The sequence below is a fragment of the Alnus glutinosa genome, chromosome 12, assembly GCF_958979055.1.
Source record: "Alnus glutinosa chromosome 12, dhAlnGlut1.1, whole genome shotgun sequence".
Classification (NCBI taxonomy): Eukaryota; Viridiplantae; Streptophyta; class Magnoliopsida; order Fagales; family Betulaceae; genus Alnus; species Alnus glutinosa.
This window is the reverse complement of record NC_084897.1, coordinates 6,911,756-6,930,435: the sequence shown is the minus strand read 5'-3', so window position 1 is coordinate 6,930,435 and position 18,680 is coordinate 6,911,756. Positions and strand designations below refer to the sequence as shown.

General features: G+C 37.9%; 1 protein-coding gene across 1 annotated transcript in view; it reads left to right on the top strand.

Moving 5' to 3' along the window:
* Window positions 1-1,503: 1,503 nt before the first annotated feature.
* The window catches only part of LOC133852532 (UDP-D-apiose/UDP-D-xylose synthase 2-like), a gene marked incomplete at its 5' end in the record, with an annotated part of 35,914 nt that continues 18,737 nt past the window's right edge, over window positions 1,504-18,680 (top strand). Inside the window, 3 exons of the mRNA XM_062289297.1 lie at window positions 1,504-1,659; window positions 1,772-1,873; window positions 1,964-2,056. Of these exons, the coding sequence (XP_062145281.1) occupies window positions 1,504-1,659; window positions 1,772-1,873; window positions 1,964-2,056 (351 nt within the window). The remainder of the gene's footprint in view (window positions 1,660-1,771; window positions 1,874-1,963; window positions 2,057-18,680) is intronic.

Below are 18,680 nucleotides of genomic sequence, written 5' to 3'. Positions count from 1 at the left end.
GGGCTGTAAAACCCTCATTTTACAGCAATTAATTAAAAGAGGACAACTCATCAAAACTCACAAAATGCAATAAACACGAAATCACCCGATTCTTTTTGAAACAAATTAAAAACTCACCTGATTTAAGCGTTGCCCCGCCAGCCTTTGAACAAGCCATCTACAACTGCCTCCTCCGCCAAACGTTGCCATTGCACTGCCCCGCCAGCCTAAGCGGAGCATCGACACTTTGAGCTATTCAAGCGGAGGTACGGCATGTCGTACGGGTCGCAGGAGGAGCATGAGCTTAGGCTCACGGTGTTTAGGGCGAACTTGTGACTAGTGCGTAGGCATTAGAAGATGGACCCGTCGGCAACCCACAGCGTGACCCAGTTCTCAGACCTTACCTGATCTTGCCGACCGAAGATCTTCCGGCTGATTTTGATTGGAGAGATCATGGAGTTGTTTCCGCCGTAAAAAATCAGGTACCCATTTCTTAAAAAAAGAAAAAAGGTTGTATTTTTTTTTTTGTGAGCTACTTTAGGTGTGTAAATGTTTGGATTTGATTTGTTTTTAAATCTATATTTGAAGTTGGTTTTGGTGTTTAATTTGTGGGGTAATATGTGTATTGACGTTGATTGTGAATGAATTAATGGTTGTTTTGTTTGTTTATTTATGTGTTTTTGTTATTATTTTGAGTAGGGTTCGTGCGGATCATGTTGGAGTTTCAGTACAACTGGGGCCTTGGAAGGTGCTAACTTCCTTGCCATCGGGAAGCTTGTTAGTTAGCGAGCAACAGCTTGTGAACTGTGATCATGAAGTTTGATTCTTTTGCTCTCCCTGTCTCTCTCTGTTCCTGCAATATGCTTAATGTAGAAGTTGATGTTGGTTGATTTGTGTCCATTTCTCAAACCCACATAAATGTGCATTTGGGTATTTTAGGTGTGAATATCTAATTGTTATGTAATTGACAAGGGGTTTCGTAGATCTTGGTGTTACTCACGCTTATGAAAATGTGAGAAAAATTTGACATGGAAAGTAGTTTATTTGCACAACTGAGGTTGGTTGGTATTGTCTTTATTTTGGGAATTTATTAGGACTAACCATTTGCTCTACATATTAAGCCATGCTGACAATGTTGCTTGATGGGTACCCTTTAGTTGGGCGGGATTCAGAGTTTAAATACTGCACTTGTTTTGAACAAAGAGTCCCATTTTTTTCTTCACCAAAAAGAAAAAAGTATCACAGCTATTAGATTAATGAGAATATAGTGAATTGCTTTAAGTTAATGTTGTTTTGCATTTACCCTGCTTGCATTGAACTAAGTCATTATATGTGCTATCTGTTGTAGGATCCTGAGTATTATGTTCTTAAAGAAGATACCTCCCCATGCATTTTTGGTTCTATTAAGAAACATAGATGGTCCTATGCATGTGCAAAGCAATTGATTGAGAGGCTAATTTATGGTTAACTATCTTTTCCCTTGGTCGTGCTGCTTATGATCAGTACTTGTAATTTATATTCTGACTTCTTGTCTTATTAATTACAGCTGGTGGTGCAGAGAATGGTCTCGAGTTCACAATTGTGAGACCCTTTAACTGGATTGGACCCAGAATGGATTTCATACCCGGCATTGAAGGTCCAACTGAGGGTGTTCCAAGGGTTCTAGCATGCTTTAGTAATGTATGATCAGCTTTTCTCATATCTTTAGTGAATTTCGAGATTTTAGATTTATGTTTTTCTCTTTTGTTTTGTATTTTTGTTGTAATCATGTCCTTTCTTCTTCATGTTACAGAATCTCCTGCGGTGTGAGCCACTCAAGCTTGTGGATGGGGGTGAATCCCAGAGAACTTTTGTTTATATAAAGGATGCAATTGAAGCTGTTTTGTTGATGATTGTAAGTTCCGATATACTCTCTTTCATTTTAAATTAATGTTTGGCATACAAAAGATGTGGCTGAGTGGTGTAATAATCCTTTTTCTTTCAGGAAAATCCTGCTAGAGCCAATGGTCACATTTTTAATGTGGGCAACCCTAACAATGAAGTTACAGTCAGGCAGCTTGGTGCAATGATGACTGAGGTGAAGGGTTGTGTGGGGTGTATTTTTTTGGTTTAATAGAAAAGCATTAGTGGCTTTTAATGGAATTTTTAGGATATGAGAATTAATGTTCTTGCACTGTGCAGGTTTATTTGAAGGTAAGTGGGGAACCTCCTTTAGAAGTACCTATAGTTGATGTGAGCTCCAAAGAATTTTAGAGTGTGGGATATGATGATAATGATAAGAGAATTCCTGACATGACCATAATCAACAGGCAGCTTGGTATTGATTCTTATTAATAAGTCTTGAATTATTTGATTCAAGATCCCTTAATTTGCATTTGTTAGACCTAGTTCGTGTTGTATAAATAACGTTTTGTTGTAGTTTTGTGTTTTATCTTATAATCAGGTCTTAGTTGAAATCTAGTTCAAAACACTTGAATTAGACCTGAAAATACATCTAGGGTATTTTAGTCATTCTAGAGTTCGAGATTGTTCTTGTGAGTTGAAGAATTGGCTAAGGCAATTCAATCGATCGACTTTATAATCGATCGATCGAAGTTCATCAATCGAAGAAAAATCGATTGTGCGAGATGCGATCGATCGAACCAGGACAAGCCCGGCTACGATCGAGCGAAATGAGATCGATCGACTTTATAATCGATCGATCGAATTTTCCGTCTTCCAAAAGATTAGATATTTCCAGATCTTTTGAATTCTTTATGTAATTCAAATCATAAGTTGGATTTTGTGAACAGAAATGGACACCGACTAGCACTATTTGTGCGGCTAGAATTAACTCTTGATGGTCTTTTGTAAATCCAATTCTCTATAAATATGAGAATTAGGATTTAGGTTTAGACATGCATCTTTTGGGGATTTCGGATTTGCTTAGGTGTATCAACTTAATTTTCTTGCCTTTTAGTTTCTTCGATGCTACTCTCTGGACCGAAATCCAGAGAGCTTGTTCCCTTTGTATTTTCTTCCTTGTTCTTCAATTTTCTAGCTTAGTTTTCTTTTCTTTTTCTTCCTTTTCTTGTATTCGAATTTTAGAAGTTAAATATAGTTGTTGTTCTTCGTTTCCTTTACTGTTTTCATTAATTTTCATGCTTAGATTAAATTCAATTATGTCTAGCTAAATCTCATCTTAGGGTTTGATCGAATTCTTTTCTGAAAACCATGGAGTGTTCTTGATGTTCTTGAGTTTTTCTTGATATGTTTGATGATTGTGTAAGGCTAGAGGATTGCAAAACCCATGCTAAAAAGTTTTTGTCTTCAATATTCCAATCCATTTATTCATGAAAAAGGGATTTGATTGTCTCTGAGTTTTCTTGGATTCATGAGTAAAATCAACGTTCTTGAAAGAGAACGATGTCTTGTGCAATGGTTCTATTTGACATGATGTCTGTTTACCTATTAGAGTCACCTTATAGGGTATGCTAGGGAGCACCGGTCATTTCATACCTTTGGTAGTGTAAAACGTCTTTCCATTGTAGTTTAATCTTTACATGGAATAGATCGGTGTGAAACTAGATACCTTATCATTGTGGCCTAATAATGGTTTTCATGTATCGTGTATGCTTATTAGGATGTTTTATAAAGTAGTAAGATAGGGAGCATCAATCCCCCACACCTTTGGTAGTATAAACGTTTTTCAATTATAGATTAATCTTTACGTGGTAAGTGTTTGATATGAAACTAGGTGCTTTATAACTACGTCCTAACGAAAGTATTTTCATGTCAAGGTCGTTGTAATAGTTAACGCCCATTACGCGCTCATATCATGCATGTTAAGAAGATCCATATAGACTTTAAGCATTTCATTGGTTGAGGATTAGATGAGATCAATACCCTAAGTTTCTTTTAAGTTGTTTCATTTTCCGTCTTTATTACCTTACTCGTAGCTTCAATTCTACAACTTTACTTTGTTTTTATTTTTAAGTTAAGTTAAATACGCTCTTTAGATATCCCGTTACGCAAAACAATCCCCAATCTCTGTGGTTTGATAACCCTTACTATAGTACAATTGATTTATACTATTGCGAGTGGTAAAACATATAAATTTAAAATCCACGTAGTCGAGTTGACTACCAATTTTTGGCGCTTATTCTTTATATATATATATATGTATATATATTCTAAAGCCTTTAGATTTTTAGGAGCATTGTGAGGGAATTTAATGGATTATGAATACCAGGTTGGGACCCTAAGACTTTGCTTTGGGACTTGCTTGAATTGACATTGACCTATCAACATAGGACATACGCTGAGGCTGTTAAGCAGGCCATTGCAAAACTGGCTGCCAACTAAAGCCAAAGGGGATTCTTGCTTATGTTGCTACTGTATAGCAATTCTTTCAAAAGAAGTCGTATAATATATGTTGCAACTGGTTGTGGTGAGTGAAGACAAAAATGGCAAATGGAATGATTTCATTTCAAAAATGGCTAAAGCCATCACGGCCTTGTAACTTAAAAAATTTATTTCTAACATCTGATTCAGGTCTCAATTCAGCTTCTATGCCAATGAATTGTAAAAAGGAAAACTATATAATGTGTATAGAACTGAAGTAAACAAAATTATCCAGTAGTCAAACACAAAAAGAAATAATCACAGCAGCTTCAGAGAGTTCCATAGTCGTTCATCCTATCTACACCAATATTAATTGTATTCGATGAAGATACAGGATCTTGAGACATGACAAATGTCGTTGTAGAGGGATACACCATAGTTGGCAAGGAGCACTGTAAATTATTTACAAATAAACAAAAGTTAAATAATAGATATTTTCACTATTAATCAAATAATCACATATTACCTTGGAAGAGAATATGTTGTAATGAAAATTTACCTTTACTAAAACTTTGTTGGTCTATCGACCCCAAGTTATCCAGCCTCAAATTTGTGCTGACAATATCCCTACTGAAAAATAGCATTTTGAAAAAATATTAAGTTGAAATACATTTAAAGTATTGCAAATAAAAAAAGAAATGATTAGAATACCTTGCTTGCTTATGTGATGGACAATTGCTTTTCATATGCCCTTTTTTTAAGTTCTTGTGGAGGCTGCTTTTTTTTTTTTTTGGATGTTTTTGTCTCAAACATTTGGGTCGTCCTCTACAAGGAACATACAAGATCTTGCAATGTGAATGTAATGTTTGACAATACTTGGCTGTTTAATACAAGACCGTCGGCACTTCCTACATCACCATCCTCTATATCTTTATCACAATCATCATCCATTGTCAAACGCTCATAACGAAGCTTTTGTAAACCAATGCCAAGATGTTCATACTTTTTTTTTTCGAATGAGACCCTAGTTCTACAGCATCATCGAATTGCAACTTTAAGCTATTTCTCATCAAGGTGGAAGAATATTGTGTCTCTACTTGTATTTCATCACTAAATATGCCATGTATCTTGGCATTGATCGTCCATCTCTCTAAAACAAAATGTTGAGGAAGAATGTCTACCAAAGATTTCTTCAAAAAAACTTGAAGAATGTGCCTACATAGTATTCCAACAAATTCAAACATATGACATGTACAAGTAGCTTTCTTTCCAAGAACATCAAGTGCAACTTCATAAAATAGACTTTGTCTCTCATGATGGGTCACTCTATATATCTTCTTCCTTCCTTCCCGATGGTTAGATGAATTGTATTTTTGACTTTTAAATAGCTCTTCTTGAAACATAAAAAATGACTTTCTTGTGTAAACCTTTGCTACCTCAACTTCCATCTTGTAACATGTTTCTAAAATTGGTCTAGAAATTTTTGTCTTGACATATTTTTCTTTCTCTTTAAGATAACGTGCATCCAATGCCTTGTCATAATTGAAAATTAAATATTGACTTCTAACAACCAAGTGTGTGTGTTTGCGTGCAACAAAATATCTTAAATGTGGAATATAAAGAAGACAAGATATTTGTTACGAAGTGGAAACTCTGTGAAGAGAAAAACCATTCCGGGGTAGCCAAACCCAGGATATCCACAATACTGAAAACAAAGCTAGTTACAAGACACCCGTACTCACATACCCTTATGTAGTAGTCATACCTTTAACTCTGACACGAAGCCCATTGTGAACACTTCCCAACCAAGTCTCATACTTGAAGGGGTCTTCAATGGATTCCTTTACCTTAGGGCCGACCCCTAAGATAGACTTTACACAAACTGTTGAGCACACATCGGCAGCGGCTTGAAAGCTAGTGGATCTTCGATTCTCCCTAAACACCCTCTCTAAGCTAAGAGAATTCAATACCGAATTCTATACAATTGACAAACCTAGGGCCCTCTATTTATAGGCTTATAGAAAACCTAAATTTGCTGAGATTCGGACTCTGGCTGTCGAGCGTCCGGACTGAAGTTAGCCACGTACGGACGGTCTTCTGCGATTGCCTTTTAGAAACAGCACAATTCTATCCTTATCAGGTCCTTGTCCGGATGGTCTTCGCTATAACTCCTTTATTTGTTCGAACGGAATATTGGAATATTCTGAAATGTTGGACAGCGTCCGGACATGTTGCCACATCATCCAGATGACTTGTAGAGACTTCTCTAACAGTATCAATTTCTAAAATTCAACTCAGTGTAGAATAATGATTGACCTAGCATCCGGACGGTGTTGCTCTGTCGTCCGGACGTCTTCAACTCAATCTGTTGGACACTACAGGGCTTCCAGACGCCTTCAAAGGTTCGTCCGGACAGTTGCACAAGAACCGGTTGATTTGGCTTGGAATTTGTAAGGAATCTTCATGGATATCTTCTAGAAGCTTGTGATCAGTCACATGCTTTCAAATGAACACTGTCTGAATACATGAAGACTCTGAATAAGAACCAATCGTCCTGTTAATTTGTAACCATTACATAAAGTGTTTTTTGTTATCCAAAATGTAGCCAACATAAAATACTAACAAACTCCCCCTTTGGCCATTATGGGACAAAAACACTTGACCGGTTTGGAAATACATTCCCGGTCTAAAAACCAAAAAATACTCCCTGTTTTTGTCACACAAGGACAAAGGGTAAACATAGTATTTAAAAAAACATAAGTATGTAAAAATTTCATAACTAAATAAAATTGTCCTTAAAACACAATAAATAATAATAATAAAAAAGATCAGTCCTCAACATCAGGCTTAAGGTGATGATACTACAGGCACTCCCTGATGTCAATCTGACACTGTTCAACACGCTCTCCAATAAAATTAACTTCTCGTTGGAGAGCTCTCATGGATGACATAAGCTGAGTAAATGCAACTTCTATATCAAAGGAAGGAGGCACAACCTGTGATGATGATGCAGCTGCTGGTGGGGGAACTGGTGGAGGATGAGGAACACCGCCTTCAGCCTCATGCCGCAACTGCGCATTAGACTTCATGAGGGTCTGTATGCCAAGAGGATCTGGAATCTATGATCTAGGCTCAGAGTCTGAAATATCTGTCACGGCTTGAAGACAGATTTGAGTGATCAAACACCCAAAAGACAAACTCGTGTTCTTCTCATCGCGAACCTCAAGCATAGTGTGCAAGATGTGCTTGCACAAGCAAAAAGGAGTCTGCATCACAATGGCATAGAGAAGGGTCGCCTTCTTGAGAGTAAGCTCACTCCGACGAGCTTGAGGCCAAGGGTTGGTTACCACAACCTTTGCTAAGAATCGGTGCATAGGAGCAAAAGCACCGATATTGATCTGTGAATGTGACTTGTCCTCTCTCTGTGGCCTCGTGCCAAAGAAATCATGCAAAAAGTCAATGCTGGGAGCCTCATCACCAGGAGGGAAAGGAACTCCTGAGACTGGTAGAATAGGGACCCCGATTATAGCACTGATAAGTCAATCAGAATCGTTTGTCCTTTGACCATAGTTTGCATGATCAGTCCTCTATCATCATCCTGGATGATGATCATGTTCCCATAGAATTCCTGCACCAGTCTGGAAAAGGCCGGGCAGGCACAGTTGTACAGGTACTCCCATTGGTTCTCCAGAAGGATCTAACTAACGGGGAGGAGAACTGGATCCCTCAAATCGGCGCGGAGAAGATTCTGCTTCGATAGGACTTGCCGCGATTGCATGCAGTGACGCCTGTCAGCAATAGATTCTTTAGTTCTTTGCCTAACTCGTGGAGGAGAGTCGTCTAAAGTCATTTTCTGGGCTAAAAAATACAAAGAAATCCATGAAAACATTAATTCTTGTTAGTCCAAAATTTTTTTTGGGCATTATGAATGCTGTAAAATGGACTATCCTAAAAATTACAACTACATAAAACTCAACCTAACCAATAACAACATACCACAACTTAGAAAAAATGCAAAATCTCATCCCAATCAATAAAGAATATGAGCAATGAATTATATTAAACTCAAAATATGATAATCCCAAAAACAAACTATTTTAAGCATAAAAACTTAAAATAAATCAGTAAAAAGGTAGACAAGCGTACCTAGGGTGGAGATAAATTGCAAAAAGGACAAGCGCACGTGAGAAGCACACATAAAAAGCAAGAAAAAAACGCACAAGACGACAAAAAAAATACCAAAAAGAATGAAATGAGAGGGGCTGCGGCGCGGGGGAATGCGATATAACCCTACAGGGTTCACCGTTCGAACGAAACTTAAGTGACGTCCGGATGTAGTGCCACGTAAGAGATTGCACAAACACGCTCGTCCAGACAAGGAGAAGAGACGTCCGGATGAAGCAACCTTACCATCTGGACAACCAGAAACACCGTTCGGACGCTTCACACAAAAAAAAAAAAAATATGAAAAAGAGAGGAAAAAGAGCAGAAAAATATTCCTCAAATAATTTTCTGAACACACATGTATAAAAAGCTGATATCCCAGTTTAATTTGCATTGAAAAAAAAAAAAGATATAATTGAGAGTTAAGAGTCAATACGCACAAAAATTTCCCTACAGAAAGACATTTTTCAATAGTAAACTTAACTCAAGCAATGCGCGTGTGTGTGAAGGCTTTCTCAATAAGGTATGAATTTCACTAATAGGACTTAAATCACCAAAATTTTCTAAATAAGAGAGAAAATCAATGTTAGATCAGTCAAAAATCAAACCTTATTTTACTAGGACCTAGCCACCCTCATCTGATACACTCCCCCTAAGCTGCAGCACTTTTTTCTTTTATATCGTCCTTTGGTGACCGTCTATTTCTACAATGATTTGGTCACTGACTATTTCTAGAGGGACAAATTCAAGAACAGATTTAGCACAGAAGCAGTAGACCTTTTTATTTATCCATATTTATTCAGTTTTGAATGCTTTTTATCACTTGGTGCTACAACCTAGAACGAATGCCGGAATTTATGGGTTTTAGGTTCAACTAGCGAATTGGTCATTTTGACCATCTTAACAAAAAAATCTTTCTCAATAGAATTTCCAGAAGCTAAAAGTCAAAGAGAAAAAATGTACCTTAGGGGAGCCTTGGATAGTGCATAATTTCATCGCACGAAAAAAGCAACTATCTAGTATGGATGTAACTGAGAAACTTTGCAGATATCAAGAAAAACTCTCAGTTATATAAAGGCAAAAGAATAAATGCATCAAAAACTAAGACATCAATTAAACATACATAAGATATCTGGAAGCTATATAATGGAACAACAAAACTCTGCATCCTTTATCCCCTTCTTTTTTATTTTTTATTTTAAAAAGAAAACAAAAACATGCTTCATAAAAAAGAGGATAGTATAGTACAATAATGTAAGGTAAAAGCAAACTTGACCTCAGGGAGAGAGGTTTGACAGTACCAGGATAGAAAAGCAACCGCTCGACGTGCTTTTTCTATCATCCTTATTTAATACTGCAGAATTTCCTCAAGACAAACAATAGGGAATGTAGGGATAGAAAAGATGGTTCCATAACAACATGCAAAGATTTCATGAGATGCTATAAAAATGCTATGCAAGTGTACCTGTCATGCTCTAGGATTTAGGAATCAAAATCCTAGGCATGTGTGACCTCACCTACTGGGTAGGTCCGCTCCCCCTTGGGGGGTGGGTGTCCTCTTTCTTGTCCTGTCCTTCCTTCTTTAGCTGTAGTGTCAGATATCTAACTAGATCTTGCATGAAAGAACTAACGGAAGATGTTTCTTCATAGATGATTTCCCTTTCTGCAGCTTTTTATTCCTCCATATACAGCTTCTTGGGGACCCAAGTCCTTTTTGCTTGAGAAGGCTTCTACAGCTGCTAATGCTTTGGAACATGATTTGCGGAGATCTATGATGCCTGGGTGGCTTAGGTGGAAGACACCTAGGTCTGATATGACTGCTAACTCCACATTGGTGACGCATGGGAGTTTTAGGAACCTGGCACATTTTCTTCCTCTGAACTTGCCGATGTGGGCATTTAGGTCTGATATGCCATGGTTCGCCACAGTGATGGCATGTAGAAGGCTTTCTTCTGATAGAAAGCTTGGCCAGAGGCTGAGGGATGACTAGTACCTCCCCATCCATAACAGTTTTCCCTTATTAACGCTTAAGGGTGGAGACTCGGGAATAACCGGCTTCACAAAAATAGTCTGGGAGGTAGAAGAAATATCAGAAGTAGAAGGAGGAACATACCCGAGTCCGGTCTTGTCGGTTAGGCACTTCTGAATGGATAGCATGTGAATTAGCTTCTCGTCTAAGACTCTTTCAAGTTGCAATTGTGTCTCCAGAAGCCTCTCTTCTAAATCATTGATCTTTATTAGCATAACGGTCTTCTCAGTCCTGAGGCTGTTTAGCTCTAGTACTTGCTACTTGTATTTCTCCCTCAGCTTTAAGAACTCTACATATTGAAGTTGATAGGCTGATTGCATATCTTTTTCTTCACTATTCTCAGAGTAGTAGGACTGAGAATCCTCATTTTCTTCATGTGGGGCCATGAAGGCCAGGAAATTTTCTTCCTCAGGAGTTTCTTCTTCCTTCTCAGACTCAGCGCTGAGAGTAGCATTAAAAGCTTTCCCTTTTAGTTTCTTCAGATTTGCACATTCAGTTCTGATGTGCCCGAAGCCTAAACATTCGAAGCATTAGGGACCCCTCGGATCTTTCTTCTCTGCTTCTTGTGACTCAGCTGTGTGGGGAGCCTTTCTTAGTCTGTTATGGAACTTCTTCTTGAATTTATTATTCTTCATAAACCGCTTGAAGATCTTGGCTAACATTGCCACTGCATCTTCATTAATATCGTAGTCTTCGTCAGAATAGACTCTGGATTTCTTCTTGGATGCCTTAGATGCCTTGAGGGCAATTGTCTTTGCCTTTCTGACTGGAGGTAAGGAGTATTCATATGCCTGAAGAGATCCTACCAGCTCTTCAATCTTCATCTCCTCCAAATCCTTGCTTTCTTCTATAGTTGTCACCTTAATTCTGAAACGCTCAAGCAAAGATCTTAGTAGTTTTCGGATGAGTTTTACATACGAGATTTGTTTCCCAAGACTCACCATCGAGTTTCTTAGGTCGCTAATCTTGGTGTAAAACTCTCCGAAGGTCTCTTCTTCTAGCATCTTAATTTCTTCAAATTTAGAAATCAACATTTGAAGCTTGACAGATTTTACCAGTTTTGTGCCTTCATATATTGTTTCTAGAATTTGCCATGCATCTTTAGCAATATCACAATTTGAAATTCTTGCGAATTCAGATGGTGAAAGTGCTTGACAAAGTGCATGGAGGGCTTTATCATTGGAGAGCCGCGCGTTTGTTTGAGTAATAGTAATTTCGTCTGTTTCTTCTGGTTTAATCCAACCAGTTTCAACAATTTTCCAGACGTCAATTGATTTTAAAAAGAAGCACATCGGGCTTTCCAATAGCCATAGTTCGTCTCATCAAAATAGAAGTCAAGAGAATACATTTAAGAAATAAATCTAAAACAGAGTGTACCAAGCTATGATACCAATTGAAAATTAAATATTGACTTCTAACAACCAAGTGTGTGTGTTTGTGTGCAACAAAATATCTTTGTAACACTTTATGTAATGGTTGCGTTTTAACAGGATGGTCGGTTTTCAATTTAGAATCTTCATGTTATTCAGACAATGATCAAATCAAAAACAATAACTGATCACAAGCTACTAGAAGATGTCCATGAAGAATCCTTGCAAAATCCAAGACAAAAACAACTAAATCCTGTGCAACCGTCCAGACGGGCCTTTGAAGGTGTCTGGACGCGCCGCAATGTCTCACAAATAAACATTGAAGACGTCAGGATGTCAGAGCAACACCGTCCGGACGCTAGGTCAATTAGTATTCAACAAGGAGTCTGATTTCAGAAGTCGACACTGTTTAGGAAGTCTCTGCAAGCCATCTGGGCGACGTGGCAACATGTCTCGATGATGTCTAGTAGTTCAGAATATTCCAGAGTTCCTTTCAAACGTGGAAAGGATTTTAGCGAAGATCGTCCGAACACTCGGTCAAGTCGTCCGGACGTGAACCTGATAAAGATAAAATTGCGCTGTTTCTGAAAGGATATTGCAGAAAACCGTTCGGACGAGGCTATTTTCTGTCCAGACACTCGCCAGCCAGAGTCCGAATCTCAACAGTTTTTGAGGTCTCTTGAAACCTATAAATAAAGGGCTCTAGGCTAGTGTTTTGTACAGAATTCGACAGTGAATTCCATAGTGCTTTGAGAGGGTGTTTAGGGATAATCGAAGATCCGCTAGCTCTCAAGCCAGTGCTAGTGTGTGCTCAGTTGTTCGTGTAAAGTCTATCTTAGAGGTCGGCTCTAGGGTAAAGGAATTAGGAATACAAGGTAAGTTTTTTCCTAAGTGTCGTAATTGTGGGAAGATTTGTCATATTAGGCCAAATTGTTGTTTGTTGAAATCCCACAGGCATTGGATTAAGCAGGATGCTATGAGGAAAAGTGAAGTTGAAGATTCTTCCTCATCAAAACATGTCTCTCTGCATAGGAGACATATAAAAGGTAAGGGCAATATTGTTTGTAAGAATGCTAACCATATTTCTGCAGAGAAAGTCAAGCAGCATTTCAACAAAAGAAGCCTGCCCACCTGTCATAATTGCGGCATCACCGGCCACATCCGACCCGAATGTCCACAGCTCCAAACTCAGAAGAAGAAGGCTCAGAGGAAGTTGCCTACTAAAACCACATCAGGTACTCTACCTTCGGCGGGACATCAGGTTCCATGGCATCAATGGCAACAACAGTGGTCTGTTCCAAAGAACACATCAAGGCGCTACAAGAGAAAGCCGCAAAAGCCCATTAGCAACCATGGCTATGAAGGGTTGTTGAGCTTAATGTAATGTATGCTAAGAAGAATGGACAACATGAACAAGACCTGCAAACCACTGCCACAGATCAAACAGCTATGGGTCAGGAATGATGAGACCATTCACCCCTTGAGGGGGAGTGGACTCACCTAGTATAGGTGTAGTCTCACCATGCCTAGGATTTTGGTTCCTAAATCCTAGTGCATACCAGGTATGTTTGCATTGCATTAATTGTCGTATCTTATATATCCTATTTTTGCTTTGCATTCTGTTTGAGGAACCACCTTTTCTATCCCTAGATTTTCTCTTGGTTGCTTTGAGAATTTTCTACAGGTACATTCTAGGGATGATAGAGAAAGCATGTCACTGCTTCACTATCTTGATATAGTCAAACCTCTCTCCCTGAGATCAGGTTTGCTCTTATCTTACATGCTTGGACTAAACTGTCTTCTTCTCTATGTAAGCATGTTTTTGTTCTTTTTCTATTTTATTGTTTTCAACAAAAAAAAAAAAATTGGGGGAAAAGATGCAGAATTTTTATTTTTTTAGAGTTGTTTTTCAGATATTGTATGTGTTTTTGCCTGATATCTCAGTTCATTGTGCATTAATTGAGTATGCTTATATAAGATTGAGAGTTTATGTCTGATATCTGCTAAGTTTTCCTGTGCATCTTAATACTAGGTAGTTGTTTTTCTCATGCGATGAAAAATTGTGCACTATCCAAAGCTCCCCTAAGGTACATTTTTTTCTCTCTGACTTTTAGCTTCTGAAAATTCTAATGAGAGAGATTTTTTTTTGCTAAGATGGTCAAATTGACCAACTCGCTAGTTGAACCTAAAACCCATAAATTCTGGCATTCTTTCTAGGTTGCAGTACCAAGTGATAAAAAGCATTCAAAACTGAATAAATATAGATAAATAAAAAGATCCATTGCTTTTGTGCTATAAATCTGTTCTTGAACTTGTCCCTATAGAAATAGTCAGTGACCAAATCATTGCAGAAATAGACGGTCACTAAAGGACGAAGTAAAAGAAAAGTGTTGTAACTTAGGGAGAGTGTATCAGATGAGGGTGGTTAGGCCCTAGTAAAATAAGGTTTGACTTTTGACTGATCTAATATTGATTTTTTCTCTTATTTAGAAAATCCGGTTGCTTTAAGTCATATCAGTGAAGTTCATATCTTATTGAGAAAGCTTTCACACACACACGCATTACATGAGTTAAGTTTACTATTGAAAAATTTCTATTTGCAGGAAAATTTTTGTGCTTATTGACTCTTAACTCTCAATTATATCTTGGTATATTTTTGAAATGCTATTTGACTATTTTATCAATTATTTATACATGCATGTTCTGAAGCTAACATTAGGAAAAAAATTTCTACATATTTCCCTCTATTTTTTAGCTTCTAGTGTGAAGCATCCAGACGGACATGTTCTTGAGTCCGGACGTGCTCGGCTCTGTCGATCTCTTATCTGACTGCATGCCGTCCAGACGAGTATGTACCACATCCGAACGCGAGCTTTTTGCTTTATCTGCCAAACACACACTACTTTTTGTCTATTCTATCATGTTGTGTTGTGTGTGTTTTCTCTTGGACTGATCCTGAGATTTTGGTATTCTCTGCACATCTTTTCTCATCCCCAGGTATTTCCTTTTACTTTCCTTATTCTCTTAAGCTTTGTTTCTTTTTAGAATATTGGAATCTTTAATTGATTATGATTTGAGAGATTGTGCATGAATATCTTTTTCTGTCTTTATGCTGGATGGATATTACTAATCTGTGTCTTTTGGATTGCTATATCTACTTTTGTATTTATTTATGCATCCAATTGATAGTTATCATAATACCACATTATTTTTGAAACTAACAGGATCTAATATTTCATTGTGGTGTTATTTTTGGATAGATTTCTATTTAAATATTTTTAGGAATATGTTGTCCAACGGCTTTTAGCATAGTGTCAGACATAGGGCTCTTTGCAAAACAAACCAATGTTGAAATCATATGTTCTAGAGATCTCGAATTTTAGATGAGCTCATTCCCCCTGCTCATACAGAGTCTTCTGTAACCTTTCTTCTATATCTGCACCAGCTAGAGATTTAGGGGTGAATCTTCTTTATCATCTTGCAGACCACTTGTCTAGAGGATTTCTTTCTGCGAATGATCAGTTTCGGGCAAAAAGACTCAAGTGACTGAAACTTTTCAGTCTATGGTTTCCCGACTTCAGAAGCTAGAAGCCGAAGTAGTTCAAATCTAGCTTTTTATACGGTTTTCTCTCCGTTACTTGATTTAAATGGATCAGCAGGATTTGGTACTTGGAGGATTTTTTTTCCTCTCTTTTGGGCCACTTGCAAACTCTTCTCTAGTTTCCTATTGTTTTGGATTTTAGAACGTTTTTGTCTGTGGATTTTATATACTTTATTTACTCTTGTTCTGTTGAGACATCAAGGGGGAGTATTTTAATACTGTGGTCTTTCTATACTCTGTTTACCCTTTGTCCCTTTGAGACAAAAAGGGGGAGTATATGTTAATTTTTGGACCGGAAATGTATTTTTAACCGGTCTAATGGTTTTTGTCCCAGAATGGCCAAATAGGGAGTTTGTTAGTTTTTGATTGGCAGCATTCTGTTGACAAAATCATTATTATGTAATGTTGCTACTTTCACAGGGATGCCGTATATTTCAGAGTCTTCAAATATTCAGAGTTTATTTCTCTGATGTGGAAAGAGTCGTATTATGACAAGTTGCAAGTGTCACAAGCTTCATGAAGGCTATTTCAGTGTTCAAGGAAGATTCTGTGTAGATTCCAACTCAGAGAAGTCGGATCCCAAACAACCTTCCGAATGATGTGGTGTTCCTGTCAGGACGCTCATTAGTTAGCAACATCCATCTGAACGACGAGAACCTTCCGTCCGGACACCCCACAGTGTCTCACAAATAAACATTGAAGATGTCCAAACGTTAGAGCAACACCGTCCGGACACTAGGTCAATTAGTATTGATGTGTGTTTTAAAGAGCACTCGCAAGCGCACGAATTGTTTGCAATATAGTGTGTGCAAGTGCGAGGTTGAATCCGCATGGAAATGGTCAAATATTGGTGTCTTGTTTACTCAACCTCATTTTAACCTAGTTCCAAAGGTTTGAGGAGAACAAAAGACTAAATAAAAGAGATGGAATGAAATATGCAAATTAAAAGGAACTAAGGCTAAGGAATCCACCCAACCAAATCCAACAACTCACACTCTTGGTTTCCACTTGAACACCCAAAAAACATTAAGCTTAGGGTGTCATTCAAGTTTCTCAACCATAAACCCTAGAACCATTAAATGAATCCAACACAAAGACAAATCACAAAGAGTACCAATTTGAAATCAAATCATCCAATGTATCATTCAATCACAATGGATATCATCATTCAAACCGATAAAACAATGTATCCATTGGTTGAAACACATCAAATGTCCTATTTCCACCACTAACCACATTCATTGCAAAAGATAAAGCATTAAATGAATGGAACTTGAACAACAAATATGATATATCATTAAATATGCAAGTGGTACAGCAAGAGTGTGAGCGTCATCAGTGGAAAGGTTTCATCCTCAACCTTAGTTGAGGTTACTAGCCTTCCATGACTAGGAACACCACAAGAAAATGAAGAACAACCATAAGAAAATGAAGAACAACCATGGAAATAAAAAGAAAAGCTTTACAAAGAGGAAGTGTCTAAGAACAAAAGCTACTGAAATACACTACAAAATACACGAAATTAAACCTATCTACTGTTCTCTACTACCTCTACAAGGGGGCATGGCTATGGCTTTTATAGAAGAAAACTAGGGCTAGAAACTCATATAAAATGACTCCTCTACCCTCCTCTAGGGTTCCTCTCTTGCTAGAGACAACCAAGAACATGAAACCAGCGTGTTCTACTGCGAAAATCAGAGGGAGAGCTGCTTTTTGTCATGGAGGAGCTTCTGATTGGGTGTTCTGGAGCGCTCTGCAAAAGCAGGTTCTGGGAAATTTCGATCGATCGACTTTTATTTCGATCGATCGACTTCGGGCAAAATTAGATCATTCGACTTTAAGTTCGATCGATCGACTATTCAGGACCTCCGAATTTCCAAGCATTTCCTTATGAAATTTGCCATTCCTCTCTTATTGACCTACAGAAACAGAAAAACACAAAAACTAACCAAAACATCAGAAAATAACAAGGCTAAAGGTCTAACTAGTGCAAATCAAGGGGTCCAAATACACAATATTTGGCACTCATCAAGTATTCAACAAGAAGTCTGATTTCAGAAGTTGAAACTGTTTGGGAAGTCTCTGCAAGCCGTCCAGACGACGTGGCAACACGTCCGAACAATGTCCAGTAGTTCAGAATATTCCAGAGTTCTGTTCGAAAGCAGAAAGGATTTTAGCGAAGACCGTCTGGACGCTCGGTCAAGCCGTCCGGATATGAACTTGATAAAGATAAAATTACGCTGTTTCTGAAAGGATATTGCAAAAAACCGTCCGGACAAGGCTATTTTCAGTCCGGACGCTCGCCAGCCAGAGTCCGAATCTTAGCAGTTTTTGAGGTCTCTTGAAGCCTATAAATAGGGGGCTCTAGGCTAGTGTTTTGTATAGAATTCGACAGTGAATTCCGTAGTGCTTTGAGAGGGTGTTTAGGGAGAATTGAAGATCCGCTAGCTCTCAAGCCGTTGCCGATGTGTGCTCAGTTGTTCTTGTGAAGTCTATCTTAGGGGTCGGCCCTAGGGAAAAGGAATCTATCAAAAACCCCTTCAGGTGGAAGATCTAGTTCGGAAGCATTCGTGTTGGGTTACACGTTAGAGTTAAAGGTATGACTACTGCATAGGGTTATATGAGTACGAGTGTCTTGTAACTAGCTTTGTTTTTGGATAGTGGATTTCCTGGGTTTGGCTGCCCCGGAGTGGTTTTTTCTCTTCAAAGAGTTTCCAATTCGTAACAAATATCTTGTCTTATTTAAATTCCGCATTTAAGATATTTGTTTGCTGATGTGCAAATTTGTTTAACTCGCAAGCGCACGAATCGTATGTAGCATAGTACGTGCAAGTGCGAGGTCGAATCCGCAGGGAAGTGTGTGTGAAGAAAAGAAAATCACTTTCTATTTAAATAAATCTTGTTTTAACTTAGACCCAAAGATTTTGGAATTTTTGTCAACAAAATAATAAACAAAAAAAAAAACTAAATAAGAACAATTTATAAAGAAAGACACTAAGGTATTGGAATTCATCAAACCAAATCAAACACCCTACTGTTGCATTTTATTCATAAATTCAATCAATGGGCTCAATAGTCAAATTCAAAACATGAAAACATTTGAATAAATCAATTCAAACAAATCACAACGATTATCCATTTTTAATTGAAATCATTTATTGTATCCGGAAATCACAATAGATATCTCAATCTCAAAGAAATCAATCGATGTATC